At 44.5% G+C, this 21,506-nt stretch overlaps 2 protein-coding genes and 1 pseudogene across 3 annotated transcripts; 2 read left to right on the forward strand and 1 right to left on the reverse strand.

Moving 5' to 3' along the window:
• Positions 1-528: 528 nt before the first annotated feature.
• On the reverse strand, positions 529-3,461 carry LOC133885485 (protein MALE DISCOVERER 2-like). Of its 2 annotated transcripts, none has more exons than XM_062325207.1 (7): positions 3,227-3,461; positions 2,524-3,011; positions 2,107-2,297; positions 1,884-2,016; positions 1,611-1,765; positions 1,271-1,462; positions 529-1,164 (listed from the first exon to the last, which is right to left on the reverse strand). In XM_062325207.1, the coding sequence occupies exons 2-7, from the start codon at positions 2,963-2,965 to the stop codon at positions 901-903; spliced, it is 1,377 nt and encodes a 458-aa protein (XP_062181191.1). In that variant the 5' UTR covers positions 2,966-3,011; positions 3,227-3,461; the 3' UTR covers positions 529-900. The 2 variants fall into 2 exon arrangements, with proteins under 2 accessions (XP_062181191.1, XP_062181190.1); XM_062325206.1 differs by having other exon boundaries at positions 3,153-3,461.
• Positions 3,462-8,963: 5,502 nt separating this feature from the next.
• On the forward strand, positions 8,964-10,318 carry LOC133885487 (tubby-like F-box protein 10; annotated as a pseudogene).
• A 3,885-nt stretch (positions 10,319-14,203) lies between these two features.
• Positions 14,204-18,778, forward strand: LOC133884837 (trihelix transcription factor ENAP2-like). The gene is made up of 2 exons (XM_062324407.1): positions 14,204-15,865; positions 18,458-18,778. Exon 1 carries the CDS (start codon positions 14,849-14,851, stop codon positions 15,845-15,847), a length of 999 nt encoding a protein of 332 aa, XP_062180391.1. The 5' UTR covers positions 14,204-14,848; the 3' UTR covers positions 15,848-15,865; positions 18,458-18,778.
• Positions 18,779-21,506: the final 2,728 nt, after the last annotated feature.

Here is a 21,506-nt window from a genome sequence, read left to right on the forward strand (position 1 = left end):
TTTAAAACCTGCTGATCCCTCCGCATATTGCATTGCACAGAAATATCAGCTTCCTGAAGTTTAGGGCGACCGGTCGGTAGAAGATCGCTGCAGATAGTTGTGGTTGGTGCCTACAAGTTTGGGCCGCTTGGAGCAAAAGCTTTGGGTTGGATTGCATTCCATGCGGCTGGCTGCAGATGTTTTGATGGAGCAAGACTGCAATTTTCATGTGTTGCAGCCGCTTTGCTGGAAACAGTAGGGAGTTTTTGATGGCTTGACATGCGATTATACTAATATTTTGGGGGCGAAGACAATGTGGATAATGTTGTCTACTAGTGCCCCCAAGGTCATATTTCTGCTTTCCGGTATCAATAATGGAGTTTTTTTTTATGCCGGCTATGCCTGGTGCGTGGCCTCTAGAAGAGCTCTGTTTGGGTCTGGCCTGCCTGTCCGGCGACTACGGTCCCAATGATATAGTGAGAGTGCTGGTCTGATTTTTCTATACTATACTGCCAAAACATTAGCTAGCGCTTGCACAATAGATAGATAGATACGAGTGCCTTTAGATACCTGCTGATGCTTGATATTTTTAGTCACATTTCAGGTAGCACTGGGAAAAGGTTATCAGAAATCTAAGGGAAAATAACAAACACCCACAAGGCCGGATTAGTACAAATTTACAGCACAAGATATGCACAACAGGTAGGATAGTGGGAACTTAGTGTCTGTCTGGGCATGCGTCCTTGGATTGCTGTTGAATATTTAGCTCCTATTGCAGCTGCTACTGCTGTTTTCTTGATTTACCTTATTGTATGAATAGACCCGACTAAATCCTTGTAGGTTGCATAGAAATATACAGAGAGAGAACCGGCAGAGTGTTGTCTTCAGAAATGAAGCATGTCAGATGAACATTCCTTCTTCCTATCCTGCTTCTACTGTTGAGAGGACCTCAAGCTCCGCCCACCAAAGCGGGGACAATCTCGGTGTCGCCGCAACCGGCGAGATAGCTATGGCTTCTCTCAGCCTGGCAGTGATCTCCCTCATGCTCGGTCTGTTTCTTGGGTCACTCTGGATGCAAGCCTGGATCACCTCACAGATTATTTGTAGCTCATCTTCCTTGAGAGAATCCATTGTAGGATCGATCAAGGAGGCTATGCTCCGGTCGCCGTTTATGCACCCCAAAGCCTAGGAACACGAAACATGACATCATTTGGTTTTTCAAGATGAGATTGGTTTGGCTTTTTTTGGCAGTTTAAATGATGTGCCATTGCAAGTGTGTTGATGTCATTACCAAGCTCACGAGGGAGCGCTCGTGTTCAGGGTATGGGATCTTCCCTGAGATGATTTCAAGCAGTACTACGCCGAAGTTGTAAACATTCCTTGCTAGTCCAGCAGATACTTGTTCATGGTGAACCACAAGGTCACCATTTATCGGCAGTTGGCCTTCGGAAATCACGTCATGCCAAACACTCATGTCTGCAATCTGCAGAAACCAGAAAGTACTCAGGTAGGATCAAAGCGTAATTCCTAAGTCTGACACTAAACTGGATGGTGCCAAAATTTGTTAATCTAGCAAGTAAAATTTGATAGGATAAACCAAAAGACACATTAATAGACTAGATTATAAGCACCTTTGCAGCATTATCTTCAGAGAGCAATATGGAACTGGACTGCAGGTCAGGGTGCACCACAGGAGGGTTGAGCTCATGCATGTGTTGAATGCAGTATGCTAGCCCCATAATAATGCGCATCCTACCCCTCCAGTCGATGTGCTCAAAATCCTCAGCTGCAAAAACATTTTCCGAACATGTTGTTGTCTTTTGTACAAATATTTTTTTTAAAAAGATTTAGCATAATCTATCAGTGCATTAACACAAAGTCACAGACAACTTTTGCATATTTACCATGGAGATTCTCATAGAGTGTCCCATTCGGTGCATATTCTAGCACCATCATCCTCGTGAAAGGTTCTTCCTCCTCACAAAAGCCAAGCAGGTTGATGAAATTCTTATGGTTTATTCGCGACAGGGTGCCTATCTGCTTATTCATGAAACGAAGGTTAAATTTTCACGCTAATGCTATACATAAATTGGTGAGTTGTTCATCTAATGGGCAAATCCTGATAACCTTTTTCCTGAAGCAGATCTCTGAATGCTCGGACCATTCCTTGCTGGATGTAATCATAGTGGATACAACAGCGATCTCAACACCAGATGATAAGGTTCCCTTATAGACAGTGTAGTGTGGATAACTCGCCACAATGTTACTGAAGTCCTCACAAGCACGTTCCAGTTCTGACCTCCGCAATTCTGGTACTCCTGAATCACATTTAAATAAGCAGAATTAACTGCAGTAAGCAGCAGCTCAAGTAGATATTTGAGCAACTCAAACAACATAGACTCAATAGAGCAATTTAAAACTTGATTCTTGATTTCCTTTTCTGCAAGTAGTACAGTGTTGTAAAATAATTTTGAGCACATATATGAACTACCAGTAAATTTATTTGTACAAGAGTATATGAACTACAAGTAAATATGGCAGTACCTGTCAAAAATGCTTTCTGCAGCTGGCCACTGAGCCCAGTCTTCCAAGGGCCTATTGTTGCAACTGCACTTTTGCGACATGGCAAAAGGAAACATGCTAGGCCGGTAAGCAACAGCAGGCCAAGCGCTGGAAGAACAATCATATACAGCCACTTCATGGATCGTGATACATCATCAGACTTGGATGAACTACTAGACGCTATCTCGTTCGTATCATTTTGTCCTTGACTACTAGACGCTGGAAACGAGCCACTTCCAGTAGAAGGGACAGGAGCAGCAGCAGAAGCAGGAACGTTTGTAGAAGGCGCAGCAAGGTTGCTGTCCTTAAGTAGTCTCCGATGGCTAAGCTGCGCAGGCAGATCCATCGAGGAGCAGCCGTTCATGACAGAGTGGAGCGTCAACACGACAAGCACGAACGAATTCGATGCATCCATCGTTGGCATGCCCAAGTATCACATCAGATGATCAGATACTTTGTTTGCAAGCCCCCTGAAAAAATTAAAACCCGGGCAGAAGAAGAATCATCAGACTCGTTAGAACTTGTCATGTGCCTGCCGGCTACATGCCTGAAGAAAAGATACAAACGACGGGTAAGAGGTGCGAGGAGAGTATGGGAACTCGGATACTTACATCACCATAGAAACAACTCAAGAACATGCGATTTGATTGAGAAGAAGAAGAACTGGAAGGTGTAGAGAGCTTACAGGATGGAAAAGAAAACGAGAAAGAATTGGAGTTGCTTCGTGGCTGTGGTAGTTGAAAAACCCAAGAACACCATTTCTTTTTTTAAGAACATAAATAAAAGAAAGGAGGTACTTCTTTTGAAAAGACTAAAGAGAAGCAGGTGAAGTTGCTTGTTCATTGCATCGTCACTCTTTTGTCAAAGATCGGTTCAATAACTGGGGCTGGGAATAAAGAAAAATAAGGAAGGACGAGCTCCCATCGTTACCTCCGTGGACAGTTCACTTCCACGCTACATTTGAAAACAGCCTGATTGCACGCAGGTCCTTGTCGGGGAGCGACCACGTACCCTGCGATAGCGTCAATTGCAGCGCCAAATATCAACACGTATGTTATTTTTAAACGCAGCCGAGTGGCACGCTGTTTTTGAGTTACACGTAGTTAATTATTTTAAATTTTGACTACAAATTATTTTTTACATATTAAGTTTGAATATTTGAAAATAATACGAGTAGATTTATTTTAAAAAGTAATTTTATAATAAAATATTTTTACTATATTTTATTAATATATTATAATAAAAAATAATAATTAAAATCGATGTTTAAAACGATAGTTATTTCGAATTGGAGAACTACATACTCGCAAGTCAGTCATGTGAACCTAAATGCGTACGAACAAGTTCAGAATTTGCGTTGCAGTTTGCCTGAAACCCGTCTCTACTGCACTGCTTGCCGAAACCCGTCTCTACTGCATCGCTTGCCTAAACTGTTGGACGACCTTGGGGATTGGACTCCAAAAGGGGCAAATTTCCAGACGACCTTGGGGATTGGACTCCAAAAGGGGCAAATTTCCAGCGGTTTTTGCGGTGCCATTGTGCCAGAGGCCGTGCCGAGCGCCGGCCGCTGCGGCGCGGGAGGAAACAGAGGCATGGAGCGTTTGTCACGGTCCAAATCCGGTTGATTCTGACTTTCTGAGTACTAGCCGTTGAAGCCTAGGCCTGCTGGGTAGAGCTCGTAATCCAAATTCTCTTTGAGAGAGATGATTTTTTAAAAAAGTGATTCTATTATTAAAAATAATTTTCTATTGATTTTTAAGTAAAATATATGGAGAAAGGGATTATATGAGAAATTGAATTAGAAAAGGCTAATTTATCTTAGAAATTTATTCGCATAAAATCACTTTAAAAATTAAAAACTATAAATTACCGTTTAGCCTGACTCTTACTAATTAAGGAATCTGTCCCGTTTGGTAGAGTTCTGAGAGCTGATTTTGCGCTGGAATCGCTCCCAGCGCTGCTAAACGAGCTGGTCGGGGAGTGATTCCGCACGAGAATCACTTCCTGTTTTATATAGCGAGATGAGAGCTAAAAAAACTAGCTTTCACCTGATTTCCGACTGATTTTTCTCGATTTTAACATAATATTCTCTCAGTAATCACTTTCACCACTAACATACCAAACGATTTTACAAATAGAATCATTTTTATCATAAAATCACTTCCACCTTACTTCCACCGTAAAATCACTCTCACCGCAGAATCAGATCAGTTCCAAACAACCCCTTAACAAATTGTCGATTTCAGCAGGCGTGGAACCGTCTGTCACGGACGAGACCGCGAAGCCGAGAGCTCAGACACGCAAGGTACAGCACAAGCGAGCGAAAGCCGCTATGCTTGTAGCAGGCATGACGCGACGGTAAAAAGCTAGTGCATTACGCTTCTTGATTTGTTGGACGGCGACGCGTATCTGCAGAGGAACTGGTTTTCCGCGGCTGGCTCTTCACGATCTTGGTAAAGCTAGTTGATTAGCCGATATCACGAGTGTTTTCGTACAACGTGTTTTGTTAGTCATACAGACTTGTATGTCGAATGCCGTTATCATCGTATGGACAACCAAGGGGAAAAACAGAGCCGCTATGACAAACGACAAACAGTACTGACAAACGTCAAGGTCAGATAAGTAGTACTCCACTGGCTGTAATTACCTGGCAATGACAGCGACAAATGCGAACCATTGACTTAAGCAGTACTATCTATAGACCGGTATACTATCGGTTAAAAATAATACTATCATAAACGCACGTCGTTTTGAATTGATATCAACTTTAATTTATAGTTTTAATCACTATTTTCTATTCTAATATATTTATAAAATCTATTGAAATCGTGATATTATGAAAATATTTTAAAAGACAAATATACACATATAATTTTAAGATTTTCAAATTAAATATTTTAAAAATTATTGTTAGTTAAAGTTTTAAAAGTTTAACTAAATATTTTCCAAAACAATATATATCGGTTACCGGAGGGAGTATCAGCTAATGTTACTGGATTCGATTCTGCAGTCGTACTATGCATTGTTGGAGCGGCTGGTAAATGGTAATGCCCAAAAGTAACACTAGACTATAGCGCGCCATGGACGAATCTATTAGGATGTGATTGTTTGCCCACATAGATTGTATATGCAGGTTGAGTAGAGTAATTTTGTTGAAAAGAAGATTATTTGGTTGTTTGTATCTGTTTGGTTAGGTGAGTTTTTGTTTGGTATCTATATTTTTATAAAATAAATGAGTTATAATATATTCGATTACATGATCGATTTATAATTAAAATTGATCCTGGTCTACTTCTCTCAATTATTTAAAAACTTTTTCTGGATCGCGGCAGTATTATCGATTTCATAGATCACTGTACCAGATTACGAGACAGCGGAGAACAAAAGATATCATGGGCCCAGCCCAAACGGAGCCCACAGAAAGCAGTATGCGTGGATGTCGCCGGCATCTCATCACCGTGCCGCCTGCCTTATCTCTCCCATGCTGCCGTCCGGTCTTAAACAGAAAGCAAATTCTGTAGAGTTCGATCTTACAAAATATATTTTTAGCATATATTTATTTTATCTCTCTATTTTTTAATTTAATAATTAGATCATAAAATAAATAATACAAATAAAATTTTATAAAAATCTTTCTAACAGAATTATATAGAATTTGCTTCGTCTATCGTATGCTCTAGAGTCCAAACGCGCTGTGTTTTATAGGACCTTGTTAGATCGAACCTAAGATTTGCCGGCCATCTGCTATATCTTACATCTCTAAATCCCGGTTGGGAGGAAGAGATGTAATTGGCTGATGAATAATGGCCGTTCAAATGCTGATGAACGATTGGAGATATTAAAAAGTACTGCAGCACTGTTGCATGGACAGACAAAGGGAAAGAGGAAAAAAAAGAATTTTCTCTGGAGTGTTTCAACCTAGGGACTTCTCCCACTATTCTCTCAGGTTGCAAATCGCGCAGTCTTTAGCAAACAAATATCTCCTCAGACTTATATTTGTAACATCCGAGAGCAGAGCCACCGCCATATATGATTTGCACCTCATAGTGTAAATATTCTTACGAGAGCATCTATTTTAATATGAGCTATTTTTATTCTCTAAGGCATGTTAGGTTTAGTATCGATACACTATTAGATTAGTTTTCAGATATATCATATATATCAACATTTGTTATCGTCATTTCTGTATAGTTAGGGTCTATTCACGCTACGATGAAAAACTCTACGTTCTATGTAATATTTATCATCATATGTAGTATTCATACCGGGTTTTATATTGCTATACGGGACACGATAATCCTGCGCCGGTCATACCGTCTTAGCCGGAGTGAACCGTTTGGGGAAGAAAAAATATCATTAAATGAGGTTTGACTGGCAAGACGAGTACCTGTCCCGCGACAACAGCGCGGGAAATCCCCCGAAGGTCAGAGTCATGATCGTGCTGGCGCCGACTGGTCGCACGATGGGTCCGGACCAGAGAAAGAAAACTGATACTACTAAAACTGATCATTGCGGGCTATCCCGGCAGAAACCCCTATATTCTTTACCTAGATACTTGTCCAAAACAGAGCAATATTTAAACATATTTTAGCATTCTCTGGTTAAAGTGCTTCGCATCATCTGCCAAAAATTTTCGTCGGGCTAAAATCCACTGCGCCCCCCCCCCCCACCTCTTAAAAATATTAAACACGATATATTATAGAAACAGTTTTCTCACTATCATGGCGCTATAACCAAACATACATTCTGATTGTGACAATTCACATATTATGATAATAAATAATAAACTGAGAAGGTCCAGAAGTTTCCCCATTTTTGGCCTTCATGCATGATGGGCCTATACAAACCACAGTGAATCAATTGTTATTGTATATCTGGCCGGATAACAGATTATTGTTGGTTACATTTCTGTACCTTTTCTCTTTCAGGAACAACAGTCACGATGTGGCACAACTCTATTAGCCGAGTAGCTCTGAAGCTGCAACAACAGTTTAGTGGTAATAATTTGTCTATAACACTTTAGCTACCTAAATAAAAAAGATCATATCATCGCAAATTACAAGCCGTGATCGCATCGCAGCCTACGATCACGCTGCTCACCTGCACATAGCAAAAGTATCTCGAAAACACCGACGTGTACAATATCATACAAATTAGAATGTCTCAACTTGCACAAGGTTAGGTAGTTCTTTCCTACTTATACAGAATATGATTAATAAATAGCTCTTAATTATTTATATATTTTATAACATGTATAAGCCCTGAGCTCATCTGTATAACATCATACAAATTAGAATGTCTCAACTTGTATCAGGTTAGCTAGTAATATCAATTCTTTCCTACTTATACAGAACATGAATAACGAATAGCTCTTAATTATTTATATATTTTTCTGAGTCTAATCAAGGCTACGATCCTAATGTTTTGTTACAGATCATGTTGTACTTGCACGAGAATATTATGGCAGACAAGACCGGTTAACATTTTCAATATACAATTCTCTTTTTTAACTTTTTGATGCTCAACATGCCGATCATTTATACAGTTCTAGCAAATAATATCTACTAATATTTGATATACATATTTCACTCATCCCCACCTTTGGGTGCACAACATCCAACAGAGTGGGTTCAGGTATCTAGTCCAGTTTGATTTGGGCAGCTCTGTAGCTAAAGCTGAATCTTTTTGCGCTCTATTCCTTGTGATTTGAACAGCCAGGGCCAAAAGACTTCCTGACCCAGTGCTTCATTAAGCGAAACAAGAAGAACTCTATGTTTTATCTCTACCTTGGGTTGACAGACAGTAAGTTTTGATGACATTATACAGTGCCACCACTCATGCCCTAGTGTGTTATTCTTATTCGTCTTAGTGAACTTCAGTCTTAAAACCAGACTTGGACAGCGGTGTGAATAAATATGGTTTGTTGATTCAAATGGGATGTGAATGTTCTACTATTTGCTAAAGTTGTTGTAAGCATCTGTAATGCATGCGTTCAAAGCTTATCTGTACTAAATGGTGTTGTGTTCGAATTGATTTTACATGTTTGTCCACAATTCCGAATTGAATGGCTATAAGTTGCGCCACTTGTGGCTCCTGTGTGCTGCTGACTTCACAAGTTCCTTAGCTCCCTGGTTCCTGTGGCATCCAAAGTTTGTTAAACTAATATTAAATTGGCTTTACACTTGCTGAGGTATTGTGCGTTTTTCTTCAGTGTAATAACGTGATAGAGAACATTAAGGGAGTTTTAGCACAAGCTGATAGAGTGGGTAAAAATTTACATGGGTGACTAGAATATTTTGCCTTGGGCAGACTTTCTGACAGAAGACAAGGGGAGATTGTGCACATAAGCTGATGCAAGGGACAAAATTTTACATGGATGACTAGAATAGTTTACCCTGTACTTGCTTCCTTAACATAATTCACATGGCCGTTCTTTCTTAGTTCATCCTACATTGAGCTTTTTTGATGACAAAATAACTTGCTGATTGTTTAATTTTTCAAGATCTGACCACTATGAAGGATAAAGGGAAGTTTCTTATGGCAGCTAGAAGGTTTAGGCGGGGTACCCACACAGAGTACATTATTTCCTATCACAAGGAAGCAATGCATATGTGGGAAAACTGAGGTACTGTTTGTCTTGTACGCAATCCATAGTTTGCTTTTACCTTCCAGTGTAACTTTGGATGCATTGCTTTGCTAGCAGTTAGGTGTGAATTTCAAACTACTTCTGAATTTGATTTATGAGAAGTGATAAATCGATATAATACCTACTACAAGAATGCACGGTCTATGAAGTAATTTGTATTTTTATTCTGAGACCACTGTACATGATTGTGTATAACAGGTCTTCTGTTATGGCCTTTGGGGAAATTAAGGAGAACATGAGCATTTGAGCTAGTACTTGACATTCAATAGATTTAAGTTTTCCTTTACTTGTTTTAATCAAGCAAACAACTGTAGTATAGTACCTGTATACTTATGCTAGTCTTCCATTATCTATTTTATCTCTTTTATATACCCTTAATGAAAAAACAGTGGGTCTTTTTCCCCTTCGTTCGTCTTGTCGATTGAAACTCTTCAAGCCAATAGTCTCTAGGAATTGATTTCTTGGTGTAGACAATCTGGAGAAGCGATTGTTTTGTTCAGTTTTTTGTTTTTGTTTTTATTGTAAGCTTTTGTTTGATTGACCTGATTGTACTTCTGCTGCACCCTTTGTAGGTCTGATTTTTGGGGAACAAACTTCAAAATATATGACAGCCAGCCACCCTATGATGGTGCAAAGGCATCAAGCACTCGATCTATTCGGCGCTTTGGAAGCAAGCGAATCAGCCCAGTATCGACTGGCAACTTTGATGTTGGACATGTTTCATACAAATACAACCTGCTCAAATCCAGAGGGCCTAGGAGGATGTTTTGCGCCTTGTAGTGCCCCTCAATTCAAGAGACCTGGGAGAACTCCCTCACGGTGAAGTCTCTAAGGCGGACAGGTACCACTGTCCTTAGAAACAAAGCTCCACGGTGGCACGAGCACGTGCAATGCTGGTGCTTGAACTTCCATGGGTGGGTGACAGTTGCATCTGTCAAGAATTTCCAGCTGGTGGCTACAACCGACCCAAGTCATCCTGATAGCGTTGGTGATGAGGAAACCTTCCTCCTGCAGTTCGGTAAGGCTGATGGTGATATCTTTACTATGGATTACCGCCAGCCGCTCTCAGCATTTCAGGCGTTCGCCATCTGCCTTGTGAGTAACTTTGGTACGAAGCTAGCTTGTGAGTAACTTCTTCCCAAGTTCTTCATGTCTCAGCAATAAGCATGGTTGCATACATCAGCAGTAGATGCTGCTGATACTCTTCATCTTGCTGTTACGGTGGCTCTCAGTTAGCCACCTTTTCTTCTGGTTTGGATCAAGGTACACAGTTTTTGTCATGTACAAGAGTTGCACATGTTCATTGCGCAGAGTTGGTCCTGAGATGGAAGGTATAGATTTTAGCTCGTGCTGGGAACTGAAACCAAAAAAGGGCCTCATGTTTATATGCCCTTGAGTTGATGAACTACTGTTTTCCCCTTCGAGAGCTAGCATTTTATATATTGTTGTGAACTAGACAATACAATTTGAGTTATATAATTATGGTGATTGGTGACCCAAATTCAGTCAATTTGTGTCAGTTGTAGTCTCCGCGGAGAAAGGGTGATTGATGATCCAAATAACAGATGAACTCATAGTAGTGAAGGAATATAACCGAGGTATTGAGCCCTGCAAAACGCGGTGAAAAATTCAAGTTCAGCCGTAGTGCTCGCCTACTAGCAGACGAAGTCACTGTAGCAATCATTTCAATTCTCAGTTCGCCCGAAGAGTCACTGAAGCTATCTGCTACTCAGCTGCAAAAGTTTGCTGAAATCGTTACTCCTCGATGTCAGCTGGGAGGAGATTACCTCTGAGAAACTTCTCATTTTTCTCGTATCACTGCTCGCCTTTGCAACGCTGGCCTCCAGTGTCTCCATCTGCTGCTCAAGCAACCTAAGCCTCTGGTTCTTGCGATGCAGCCTCTTCTTCGCAGACTCATCTGCCAAAGGAAGCAAAGAGCAGTCAGTTTCTCTTACTGAACATTAGGCTCAGGAAAATGGCAAGTATGACAGTTGCAGCACAGGAGTTCGGTTGAGCCTACCGAGCTGCGTGGTGAACTGGGATTCTGGGAAAAGGTCACCCCCTGGTGGTTGTCAGTGGTGGCGGCCGTGCCAACCGGTTCATGCGACTTGGATGATGAGCCACCTCTTCCCCTGCCGAGCATACCTGCAATTTAGCTGCTCTTCCTGTCACTACACTCTGCAATTTTCAAGCAGCTCAGTGAGGTATGTGTGAAACGACTAACGGGTCTGCAGTGGTGCCTAGATGTACTTGGGTTTTGACTGCACCCAATATTGGATACATCATACATACTAGATTGGATTTATGTTTTCAGTGGTTGAGCTCCAGTCAAATACTGGAGTCAGAGTCAGACCCGGCGACTTGGACGGAACCCCTGGCCGCCAGTTATGAAGACCGGGAACTCTTCACTTCACTGACTCGTGACTTGCAAGAGTGATTTTATCCTCTCGCGCTAGAAATTCGATGGAACTTCTTTGCACGCAATTAAACCCAAACTGTTTACTCAAGGAACAAACGCTCTATTAACAGTCTAATTTGCGTTTATACCGTGAGCCCCTGATTGCGTTTTGGTCCCAAGGCCACTGCCAACTGCAAACAATTTTAGTGCCGCCGCGATCTAAGTTGTTCGGATTTCGGACTTTTCTGCAGATTTCTGGAGCTTGGGGTTAGTGAGAGTCCCACTCAACATCGCCTAAGCTCAGCCGGGCAGTGGTTGCCCGGTCCACCCGTGTCGGTAGAGCTCAAAATTTCAGTAACTTGTGCAGCTTGTATGTTCTTCTCCTATATACCGACGCAAAATTGCGTTCCTCACGACAGAGTATTTTCGAGTCAGGGTCAGAGGCAGAGCCAGGCAGGGCCGCGTGCCCCGTGAATCGGCAGGCTTCGGCACCTCCATTGCTGAACCTGGGAACAGAAAAGGCTTCAGCGGCGCTATAAAATTGATCGCGGCACAGGGCACTACGGCGCTGAGAAGGCTTGGGCACCTCCATTGTTATTGCCTTCGGTCCTGTGGCGAAAGGACGTGGTCGATGTTTCCGCCGGCCTACCTGCCGGGTTAGGAGTTGGGATGCCGTGCGCTGCAGGACTAGCTAGCTACCTAGTCGTCGGGAGCATTACTATTCCATGACTCGGTGTAGCAGTGGCTTTGCTTTCAAGGCTCAAGCTGAAAACGCTGCGCCTCTTCCGGTCTAAACCGGCAGGAGATGGAACGTAAATCGCGTGAGCTCCCTGCACAACTCGCGCGTTACCGGCGGGCCGTGGGCAGCGCCGGGCACATCTGCCCCTCCTCTCCCTCGCCCGCTCTCGCGTTGCTTGCGTGACAACTCCTGGCTCGCAAAAGTAACCGATGCCTGGCTCCTAACACTTCCGATCGGCCACGTGCATCATATGATGCAGAGGTTGGGTTGATTTCATCCCATTCTATCTAAAAAGCTCTTAACACCTGTGACGTTGCGATGCAGTTCGGCCGTTCTTGATTATTCTTGTGGTGACCCTGACCGAGCTAATTTTGAGGTGACATGGCGTCCAAACCGGAAACACACAAACGTCAAGGATCACCAGTTGGCGGTTCAAATCAAGCGCCGCGGAGAAGATAGTCCGAGTTTGCAACGCATGCGTTTCTCCGGGGTAGAAACCCCCGGAATTTCCACGCGATTCCGGCGTCACAAATGGGACTACCTTGGCAGTACGAGCTGGTATAGTGGTACTAATCACGCGATTGAACAAAGACAACCAGATCTTACAAAATCCTTCGCTGTAGCCGTAACAACTCGAGCAGATCCACCTCCAGAGACCGTACTCCCTCTAGGTAGTACCACACGCCCACGACACGCCTCAGCCAATACAAAGACGGAGTACAAGTACTGCGAGTCCGGCCGGAAACGGGGGCAAAGGTAAAGGCAAAGGCAATCCGACGAGCGGGCGACGTGTTGGTAACGGCCGGCCGGCCGGGAATTGATGAGTGGGTGAGGTGGGGTCGTGGGGTACAAGCAAGCGAGCGTTACCCGCGACGTTGGACAGGGCGGGGTCCTGGCCCGACCCCGACTCGGCGCCGAGCCGGTGGTTCCCAAGTCCACGCCGCGCGCGCGCGTCGCTGCCGTGCCGTCCGCGCAAGTGCGTGACAGGTAAGGGCAGCGGCCTACCAGTCCGTCCAATTTGATGTGGAAGGGATGGCTCGGCCTTCCTGGCCGCCGGTCGCACGGGGCAGCGTAGCAGGCAGCGCGTAGTGGCTGGGCTAGGTCGCTAGAGGCAGGAGCCTGGAGAGGGAAGCGCGTAGTGGCACGTCGAACGGAAACCTTCACGGTCAGTGGGGCCACCGGTGTTGCACGGGTCCATCGATGGTTCGACGCCTTGTGCGGGCGAACGAGCAGTTCCAGCTCCAATGGTGCGGTGGCCGCGCCGCTTACTCCAACTGCTCGTAGTCGCATACCTCAGCCTCTGCGTTTCAACGTATCGCGGATCAAGATCAAGTGATCATTTTATTTGAGAGGGTACAACGAGTGATGGTAAAAGAGTTTTGATGATGTTAGCGTTTTAGCAGAAACAATCGATAAACTGATAAGATATTTTATCTATATTATTAGAGTATAACTATGAACACTACTTCTTTTATTATCTGTTTTTATCGATACGGTTACACGATAGTATCTAATATTTATAGATTTAAAAATAAAAATTGTACTACTATTTTATTATCAACATCATCTAATTACAACTTAAATTTATCTGTAACTACGAAGCCTTGCATCTACCATGGATAGAGTTGATGCACCAGTGATTAACGGCAGGTCCCCAAATCCAGCCGAGGCCTGCCGCGGCAAGCAATCTGCCGTGCCGTTGTCCCGTGGCCCATGGCGTCCTCTTTCCCGGGCAAGTCGCCACCACCCAACAGAGACGACAGTAATTGCCCGCCTCCCCGCGCACGGGCCCACCAGTTCCCCTCAGGCCCTCACCCAGTCGTCACCCCGCGAGCGCGCCGAGCCGAGCCGAGCCTTTGATGAGCGAACCGCGTCGTTTCTTCTCTCTCACCTCCCCCCTCCCACTCCGAGACCTCTCTCTCTCCTCTCTTTCGGCGCCTGAACGGAAGCCGACCAACGGCGACCACCTCAGCAATCACCCGCGATCCCACGCCCCCCACCTGACACACCCGCGCGCGCCTTCCGTGCCCCGAGGCCGCACCAAATCCCAGCCCTGCCCCCGCCGCCCCGCCATCCCCACGGGGGCAGGCCCGTCATTTCCTGCCGCCACCGTGTGCCGTCCGGTCTCCGGACCCCGGTGGGCTGTCGCCTGCGCTACGCTGCTGCGCTGCAGGCCGCGTCTTTGTCCCACCCACCCACCCGCGTCCGTCTCCGAACCCAAACCCGACCGACCTCGCTTTCGCCGGTTACCCGGTCAAACGCATCCAACGGCGGCACGTCTCCGATCCGGTCACCACGATGCCTGCCCCCGCCGGTCAGGTCACCCGCCGCGTCACGTGCGACGCGCGTACCGTCCTCGGCCGGCGCCCCACCTCTTCCTCGCCGTGTCCTTTTATCCCCCCCCCGGTCCCCCGCCCCGCGCACCTCGCCCCACCTCACCGTCCCCCAATTCACGCCACCACGACTTCCGTGCTCGTCGTCTCCTAGGGTTCGGTGCGAGATCTGATTCCGAGCGGAGGAGGAGATGGAGTTGGCTGCGGCGGCCGCAGCTGCGGCGGGGGGAGGTGGGGGCAAGCTGCCGCCGCCCAACCCCAATCTGCCCTACAGGGAGGACTGTTGGAGCGACGGCGAGACGGCGGCGCTCGTGACCGCCTGGGGCAGCCGCTACATCGAGCTCAACCGCGGCAACCTGCGCCAGAAGCAGTGGCAGGAGGTGGCCGACGCGGTCAACTCGCGCCGCGGGGCCTTCGCGCGCCGCCGCCCGCCGCGCACCGACGTGCAGTGCAAGAACCGCGTCGACACCCTCAAGAAGAAGTACAAGGCCGAGCGCGCCCGTAACGCGCCCTCCGCATGGTCCTTCTTCCACGAGCTCGACCGCCTCGTCGGACCCACCCTCAGCACCTCCGCCTCGAAGAGGCCCTCGCCGTCGCTGGCTCCTCAATTGGCCATGCCCTTCCATCCCCCCGCCGTGAGGAAGCCCCCGTCGCCTTCACCGTCCCCGCCTCCGCCTATGGCTCTGCCGCTGCCCAACTACCGCCGCGGGTCTCCACTCCCTGCTGCTGCCTTCATCCAGAAAGAAGCTGCGGCTGCGGCAGCTGCTGTGTCTGATTCGGAGGACTCTGATGATGCGGGTGGCAACAATAATAACAGCTCGCAGCAATCGCTGTCGCGCTCCGTGTCATCGCTCTCTGGCAATAACAAGAAGCGTAGCAGACATGAGGCTGGCAGTAGCGATAGAGGTTTCAGGGAGCTAGCAAGGGCGATCGAGGCTTTTGCGGAGATGTATGAGCGCGTGGAGAGTGCGAAGCAAAAGCATGCGTTGGAGATGGAGAGGCAGCGAATCGGCTTCCTGAAGCAGCTGGAGGTGAAACGCATGGAGAATTTTGTTGACGCCCATGTGAAGCTCGTGAGGGCAAAACGCACAAAGAAGGCAGCAGGGGCTGCTGCTCATGGTGGTGGTGCAGTGGAGTTGGTTGCCACCGTTGCTGCGCTGCCTTTCGTCTCCACCTCCACCTTCCTCTGATGTTGAGGAAGAGTTTAGGTAAAGTCTGAATTTTAGATTAGCATTGCTGTAGACTATTGTTCATTTATTTGATCCGTGGTCTATTTTTATAATGTTGTAATACTACTGCTGATGTTCTAATGTCCTTCAGTTATTGACGAGATTGATATGTTTTATCGGAGGCATACTTTTGGAACTCTAACTGTGGCATGTGAAATTTGTCCATGATCCTCATATGGGAGCAAATTGGTAATGGCAATTTTACTGATATGTGTGTTTGCCTCAGCAGGGATTTAAACTAATTCATCATCTTGTGAATGAGTCTGTTTATGAGTGCTAATATGCTGGAGAGTAAAAAATCTTTGGCACTTCTAACTTGTGCTGGAGAATTTTGTATCTTTACATCTGTCCTTAGCATTAGTGGCGTACGTGAATAGAGCTGGTGTCAAAATTAAGCTCAGCTCCTATTGGGTTCGGTAACACGTGTATATGTGTATGCCAGTATATCAAAGTCTTGAATAGGCTCAGCTGCTTAGGCAGGGTGTGTGTTGCTACGTCCTTTTGTTATCCTACAATGCATGTTGACGGCCTTTTAAATCTTGTCTGCTTGTGTTTGTAGAACTTTTTAGGTTTGTCGTGTGAAAATTGTATTAGTAGATTCAGCCAGCAGACATATTACATTAGTACGTTTCTTGACAAAAGAACTTCTATATCTTACTTTTTGCTAACATATAGTGAAGAAAAGTAATGGCCAAAGGTGTGTGTTTCATACTGTGTTGATATCCAAAATGACATGCTAAAGAGAATGGAGGTAGTTATATACATGTATGTAGGTGATCCTAATTGAGCCGAGCTTGACAAGCTCGAGCTCAGTCAAGATTCAATCTCAAGTTTGGGGAATTGTAAAGGTAGATTTAAGGAGGCTTTTGCCAATTAGCATTGGCCCTTTCATGCCATGAACACTTAAATCCTTGGTCTAGTATTGATGGATTAGAGTTATGTTAGTGGATCTGTTTAGATGTTTTTGGTTTAATTTTCTGTTTCAATGATAGTATTTTTGGATCCTTATGATTTTCCAATGTATTTCTGAATGTTTATATGTATGGTCCACTGAGCTCTGTCCTGAGATTAAAAATAAACTGAAAGCATTATTAGTCTCGTCACTATTTGTGTGAAGTGTTACCAACAGGCTGAACTTTAGTATGTTTTTTATGCCATAAGATGTGTGCTCCTTTTATGTGTGCCATTTGTACAGTAAGAGTAACTTGATAGTTGTTAGTTGTTGATCTTGTAAGCAAAGTCCAGACCAGGCAGGACTCATAGGGATATGGCCCTGGGCCGTTCCGGTCTGAATGCTTTTCTTGCGATGTTACCGGCCGTTACATGGTAGGGGATGCAAGTGGGTATCCAATGGGTAGTTCTGGGTCACTACTTTAATTCATTTGCATCCCTACTTGGCATGGTGGAAGTGCATCTTTAGTTCAACTAAGTGAGTATTCTAGATTGACCCAGTGACCCAAAACAAGAAAAACAAATCTTGCATCCCTAATTTTGAAAAAATTCAAAATTCAAGCAACATATAACCACAAGGTAGATAAAACAATCCGAAGTAACATGCATTGAATTATTGATTGGGAGCACTGTGGCACTCAGTACCTAACAGGAAATCTGGTCCGCTGATATCCAACTAGCTACTGGTGGAATTTTGAACCCTGCCCTGGAGTTCTGTCCTGGTTTGATGTCTGCAATGATTTTCCGTGCCTTCCTCCTTGTTAGAAATTAGAACAACTGGAAGTTGCTTTCATATCCTAAATGAGAAACATTGATTTTCGTATAGACTGTCTTGACATTAGGCTTATCACTGAAGCAAGCCTAAGGTAGAGCTGAAGAGGAACTGTTTTTGGCCCAAAACACTTGTACAGCCACCAATAAGGCAATATATAAGATTAGCTAGTGAAATCGCCTTTTGTGTTTCTAAGCTGAAGCCCAATAAGCAATGAGTTTTCAATGCTGGACTCTTTAACACAGGTCTTGTCCACATATGAGCTCTGTGGCCCATGATGGTCAAGAAAATCCTGGGTCTGGTTTATTATATATGCATAATTGGATAAATATCTGTTCCTGTAACTGTAGTGTACCATATGGTGTGAATATCCAAATGGATCAGTTTTTTTTTTTCAACATGATTGCTGCTACCGTTTACATTTGCATAATATTATGCTAAAATGTCATGTAGATAATTTATGATCCCAATATTTTGTAAATCGTTATCACCTTCTAGCTATAATTTCACAGGTACAGTTTCTGAAGTAAACTGTGAAGAATTGGTCATATCTCACATTTAGATTATGCATCACCATAGTGGCATAGTCATAAGAGTAAGAGCAATATCCCAAGTCGATATAGTGGAGGTGAACTGGTGAAGACCAAAGAGTCTTCCAAACTAACAGGGCTCCGAAAAACAAGGATTTAGTTTTTGCCTGTTAAATAGCTACGTTCTTTAACCATATTCTGAAGAAAAGCAAGTCATGTTGTTAGTTAGCATGTGCGAAGATAAATATGCCTCAATGTTATAATTTGATCTCTTGAATGATTTATTGATTGTTTTCCAACTATGTTCTCTTTCTACAGGTCATCGGTGACAGTCTCATGCGATGGCCTTCTCTCCAGCCTGTGCGGTGACCGTTTGGCAGGGAACAATACTGTCCTTGGGATATTATTTAGTCTGAGCTCGTATTATCAGGTTCGTTGCAGTTTGTAATGTAGTATATGGAGATTAATTGAGGACTAGAAATTCTTAGTGTAAAGCTATGTTGACATTGTTTTTCTTGTTATTTACCTGTTTGTTTTATTGACGATGTACCTCTGAGCGTCTGGCCTAGTTTCAAAGAATGTTGGCGAGATTGACTTGAATCATGTGATTTCGAGTAAATTGAAGTTAATTCGGTGATACTTCTTTTCGGGTCTTTTGAGCTTGACTTCAGTATTGCTGCTTCCTAGTGCGTGCCACCTGGTCTTTGGAGCCGCTTGGCAGAATATGTGGTCCTAGGTTGGAACTTGTGCCAACACTTTTTGTTTATGGTGCGGGGAAGTTAATTTGGCAATGTATCTGCTGTATCTACTCGTAAAAGCTATGACATTAATCTCTTCGGAGACTCCCACGTTACTGGCACCGGATGACAGATGTAGGACGACACACCCGTCTATGTGACCGAGTTTCTGTCGGATTTCAGAAGTGATATTCCAGTTTCGGTATCTTATAATTTACCTTTTCATCTACTTTATAACTTCCAAAATATTTTACTCATCAGGATTTATATTACTTGTAGTCTGTATACATCCATCTGGATGTTGGTTCGTACTTAGTTGTAAGGCATTTGAAGACTTACCTGCTTTAGTTGTTCGGTTGGGTTATGTTCACCATCAGTTAAGGTCACCTGGTGTTGAGTACCCTTCTTCCCTACATTAGGAGGATCGCAGATGCGGAGCCCGGTGATATCCCACAGTTTAGTTGGGCCTCCGCTGTTCTAGTGGCAAGGTATCAGGTCTTGTGCAACGTGTGCACGAAGAAAGAGTCATTAGCTATATTTGTTGGGTGCCCACTCCTGCTGCAGTTGTTGTCATACAAGTGGATCACGATCAGCCGACCCGTTATAGACTAGTTTTCGTACCTTGAGGAATGGTATGAGGAACCCGAGGAGGAACGGTGGTACATCCCGTGTACAGGTACACATGTCACTTACACCCTAGATACTGTCTGGCCGCACATCGTTTTGACTACGGAGGCCTATCTGGTCTATTGGGACAAGGACACTGTATTAGCGGTATGTTTAAGTAACTTATTGCTTTTGTTAACATATAATCCCATATGAACTGTTATAAAGCTGGGACGTTATCACGCTCCTGTCGTCTAGTATACTATGGAATCATTGTTTAAGATTAACCCACGACAGACGCTAATATACTACGTCATTCAATATATTCAATAGTATATCTAATATAATCATTTGTCTGTAGGTTACTACAGTGATAAAGCTGGGGCGTTTGCATCTGCACCTCCACAGTCCACACCCTACTTCGGCAATTAGGCATGGTTATCTACAGCTATCCCTGCGTACCATACATGTACAATATTGCATTTTTACTAATAAATTTATTTTTACATTTACTGTATCTAATAAATTCATCCGGTCGTAAACCCCTCGAGTGATTATGCATGGACGACGGCAACAACATCGCAGTTGTCTTACATGGGTTAGGAGGATGATCCTGGGTCAGATCCCGCGTTCGACATCGTGAGGGACTTCTTCGGGGGCACTCCGAACTACGACATCGTTACATGGTCCCAGTTACCCAGTGCTCCACTACCAATGCAACAGACCTTGGAGGAGGCCTCGACACCCATAATCGCTACGAGGCCTACAAGGCAGGTTGTTCCACCAAACAACATGACCTACTCTAGGGGCCACGTGAGGGCGAAACAACCACAACGGTGATGAGATCATGGTGGTGGGAACAACAGACAACAACGGGGGAGAAAACAGTAGGATTTTATCTTTACTTTTGTAACTTAGATGTTTGTTTCATGGTGCATCTTCGATTCGTAAACTAGTCATCTACTCTGTTTTCTTATCTCCCTCCGATGATCTGCCTTCGTCAGCTACGTGACAAAGAGCATATATGACACGTCTAGTCTTATATATTCGTACATGTCTACTTTCTATATATTACATGTTCAGACGTTACTATTTACCTTGTGTGTTTCTTAATCACATGTGACCGCACGCTACCAGCTTCTCCGAGTGACGCCATCTCTCACTGCCACCTTTTTAGGCAAATACGACCCCTCGCTATCAGCTTTTCAGATTGACGAAGCTGCTCGTTGCCACCTTTTCAGAGCGAAGGATAATAGCCATATGTCCTGTGTATTTTATTCTCTGTGTTTATAAACTAGTTACAGATGAGTCCCCTCTCATGCTAGAGTCATTCTCCTCTTTATATACAAGAGAAGGAGAATTTACAAATGAGCGGTTGACCCATCTCCTCTAAAACCTTCCACCCTTAGGCTATTATAATGGGCGACGCATGTGCCCTTTTTTGCTTTAATGAAGTTACCAAACCCATCCCATCTATTAGACACCTCCATGCTTATCTCACCCTGATCAGCCAGTTTGCCCTGTCCCATCATCAGTCTCGCACGCGCGTCTATGAAGTAGCCTGATATGCGTGCACGCTAGTCACGTAGCGTTTAATTCTATGGGATGAGGCATGACACCTCTACGTCGACCACGACCTGTCCACTGGGGAGAAGTGTCTAGGGAAGTAAAAACACTTGAGTGAAAATCATTTAATGAGAATAGATTGGTTTGATGAGTATCTGTTCCGCGAGCTGGTCACGGGATCTTCTTACGTGGTAAGGATCCTGGTCATGAAGGCACAGATTGGTCGTGTGGTGGGACTCTGGTTCCGAAAAAATCTTCTGCCAACCGGTATTAGCTGGTGTGGGCCCTCGTAATAAGGGACCCCTATTTTATACATCGACAACTTTGAAAACCATGCTATTGTGCAAATCTTCAAGTATTTATGACAAGAGTAGTAATGTTGGGTTTGGAAGACCTAGATTTGATTAAGCACTTGCATTTGAAGTTTCGGAATCAATCACATTCTCAGACGCCAAGCC

The sequence above is a fragment of the Phragmites australis genome, chromosome 11 (genome assembly GCF_958298935.1).
Source record: "Phragmites australis chromosome 11, lpPhrAust1.1, whole genome shotgun sequence".
Classification (NCBI taxonomy): domain Eukaryota; kingdom Viridiplantae; phylum Streptophyta; class Magnoliopsida; order Poales; family Poaceae; genus Phragmites; species Phragmites australis.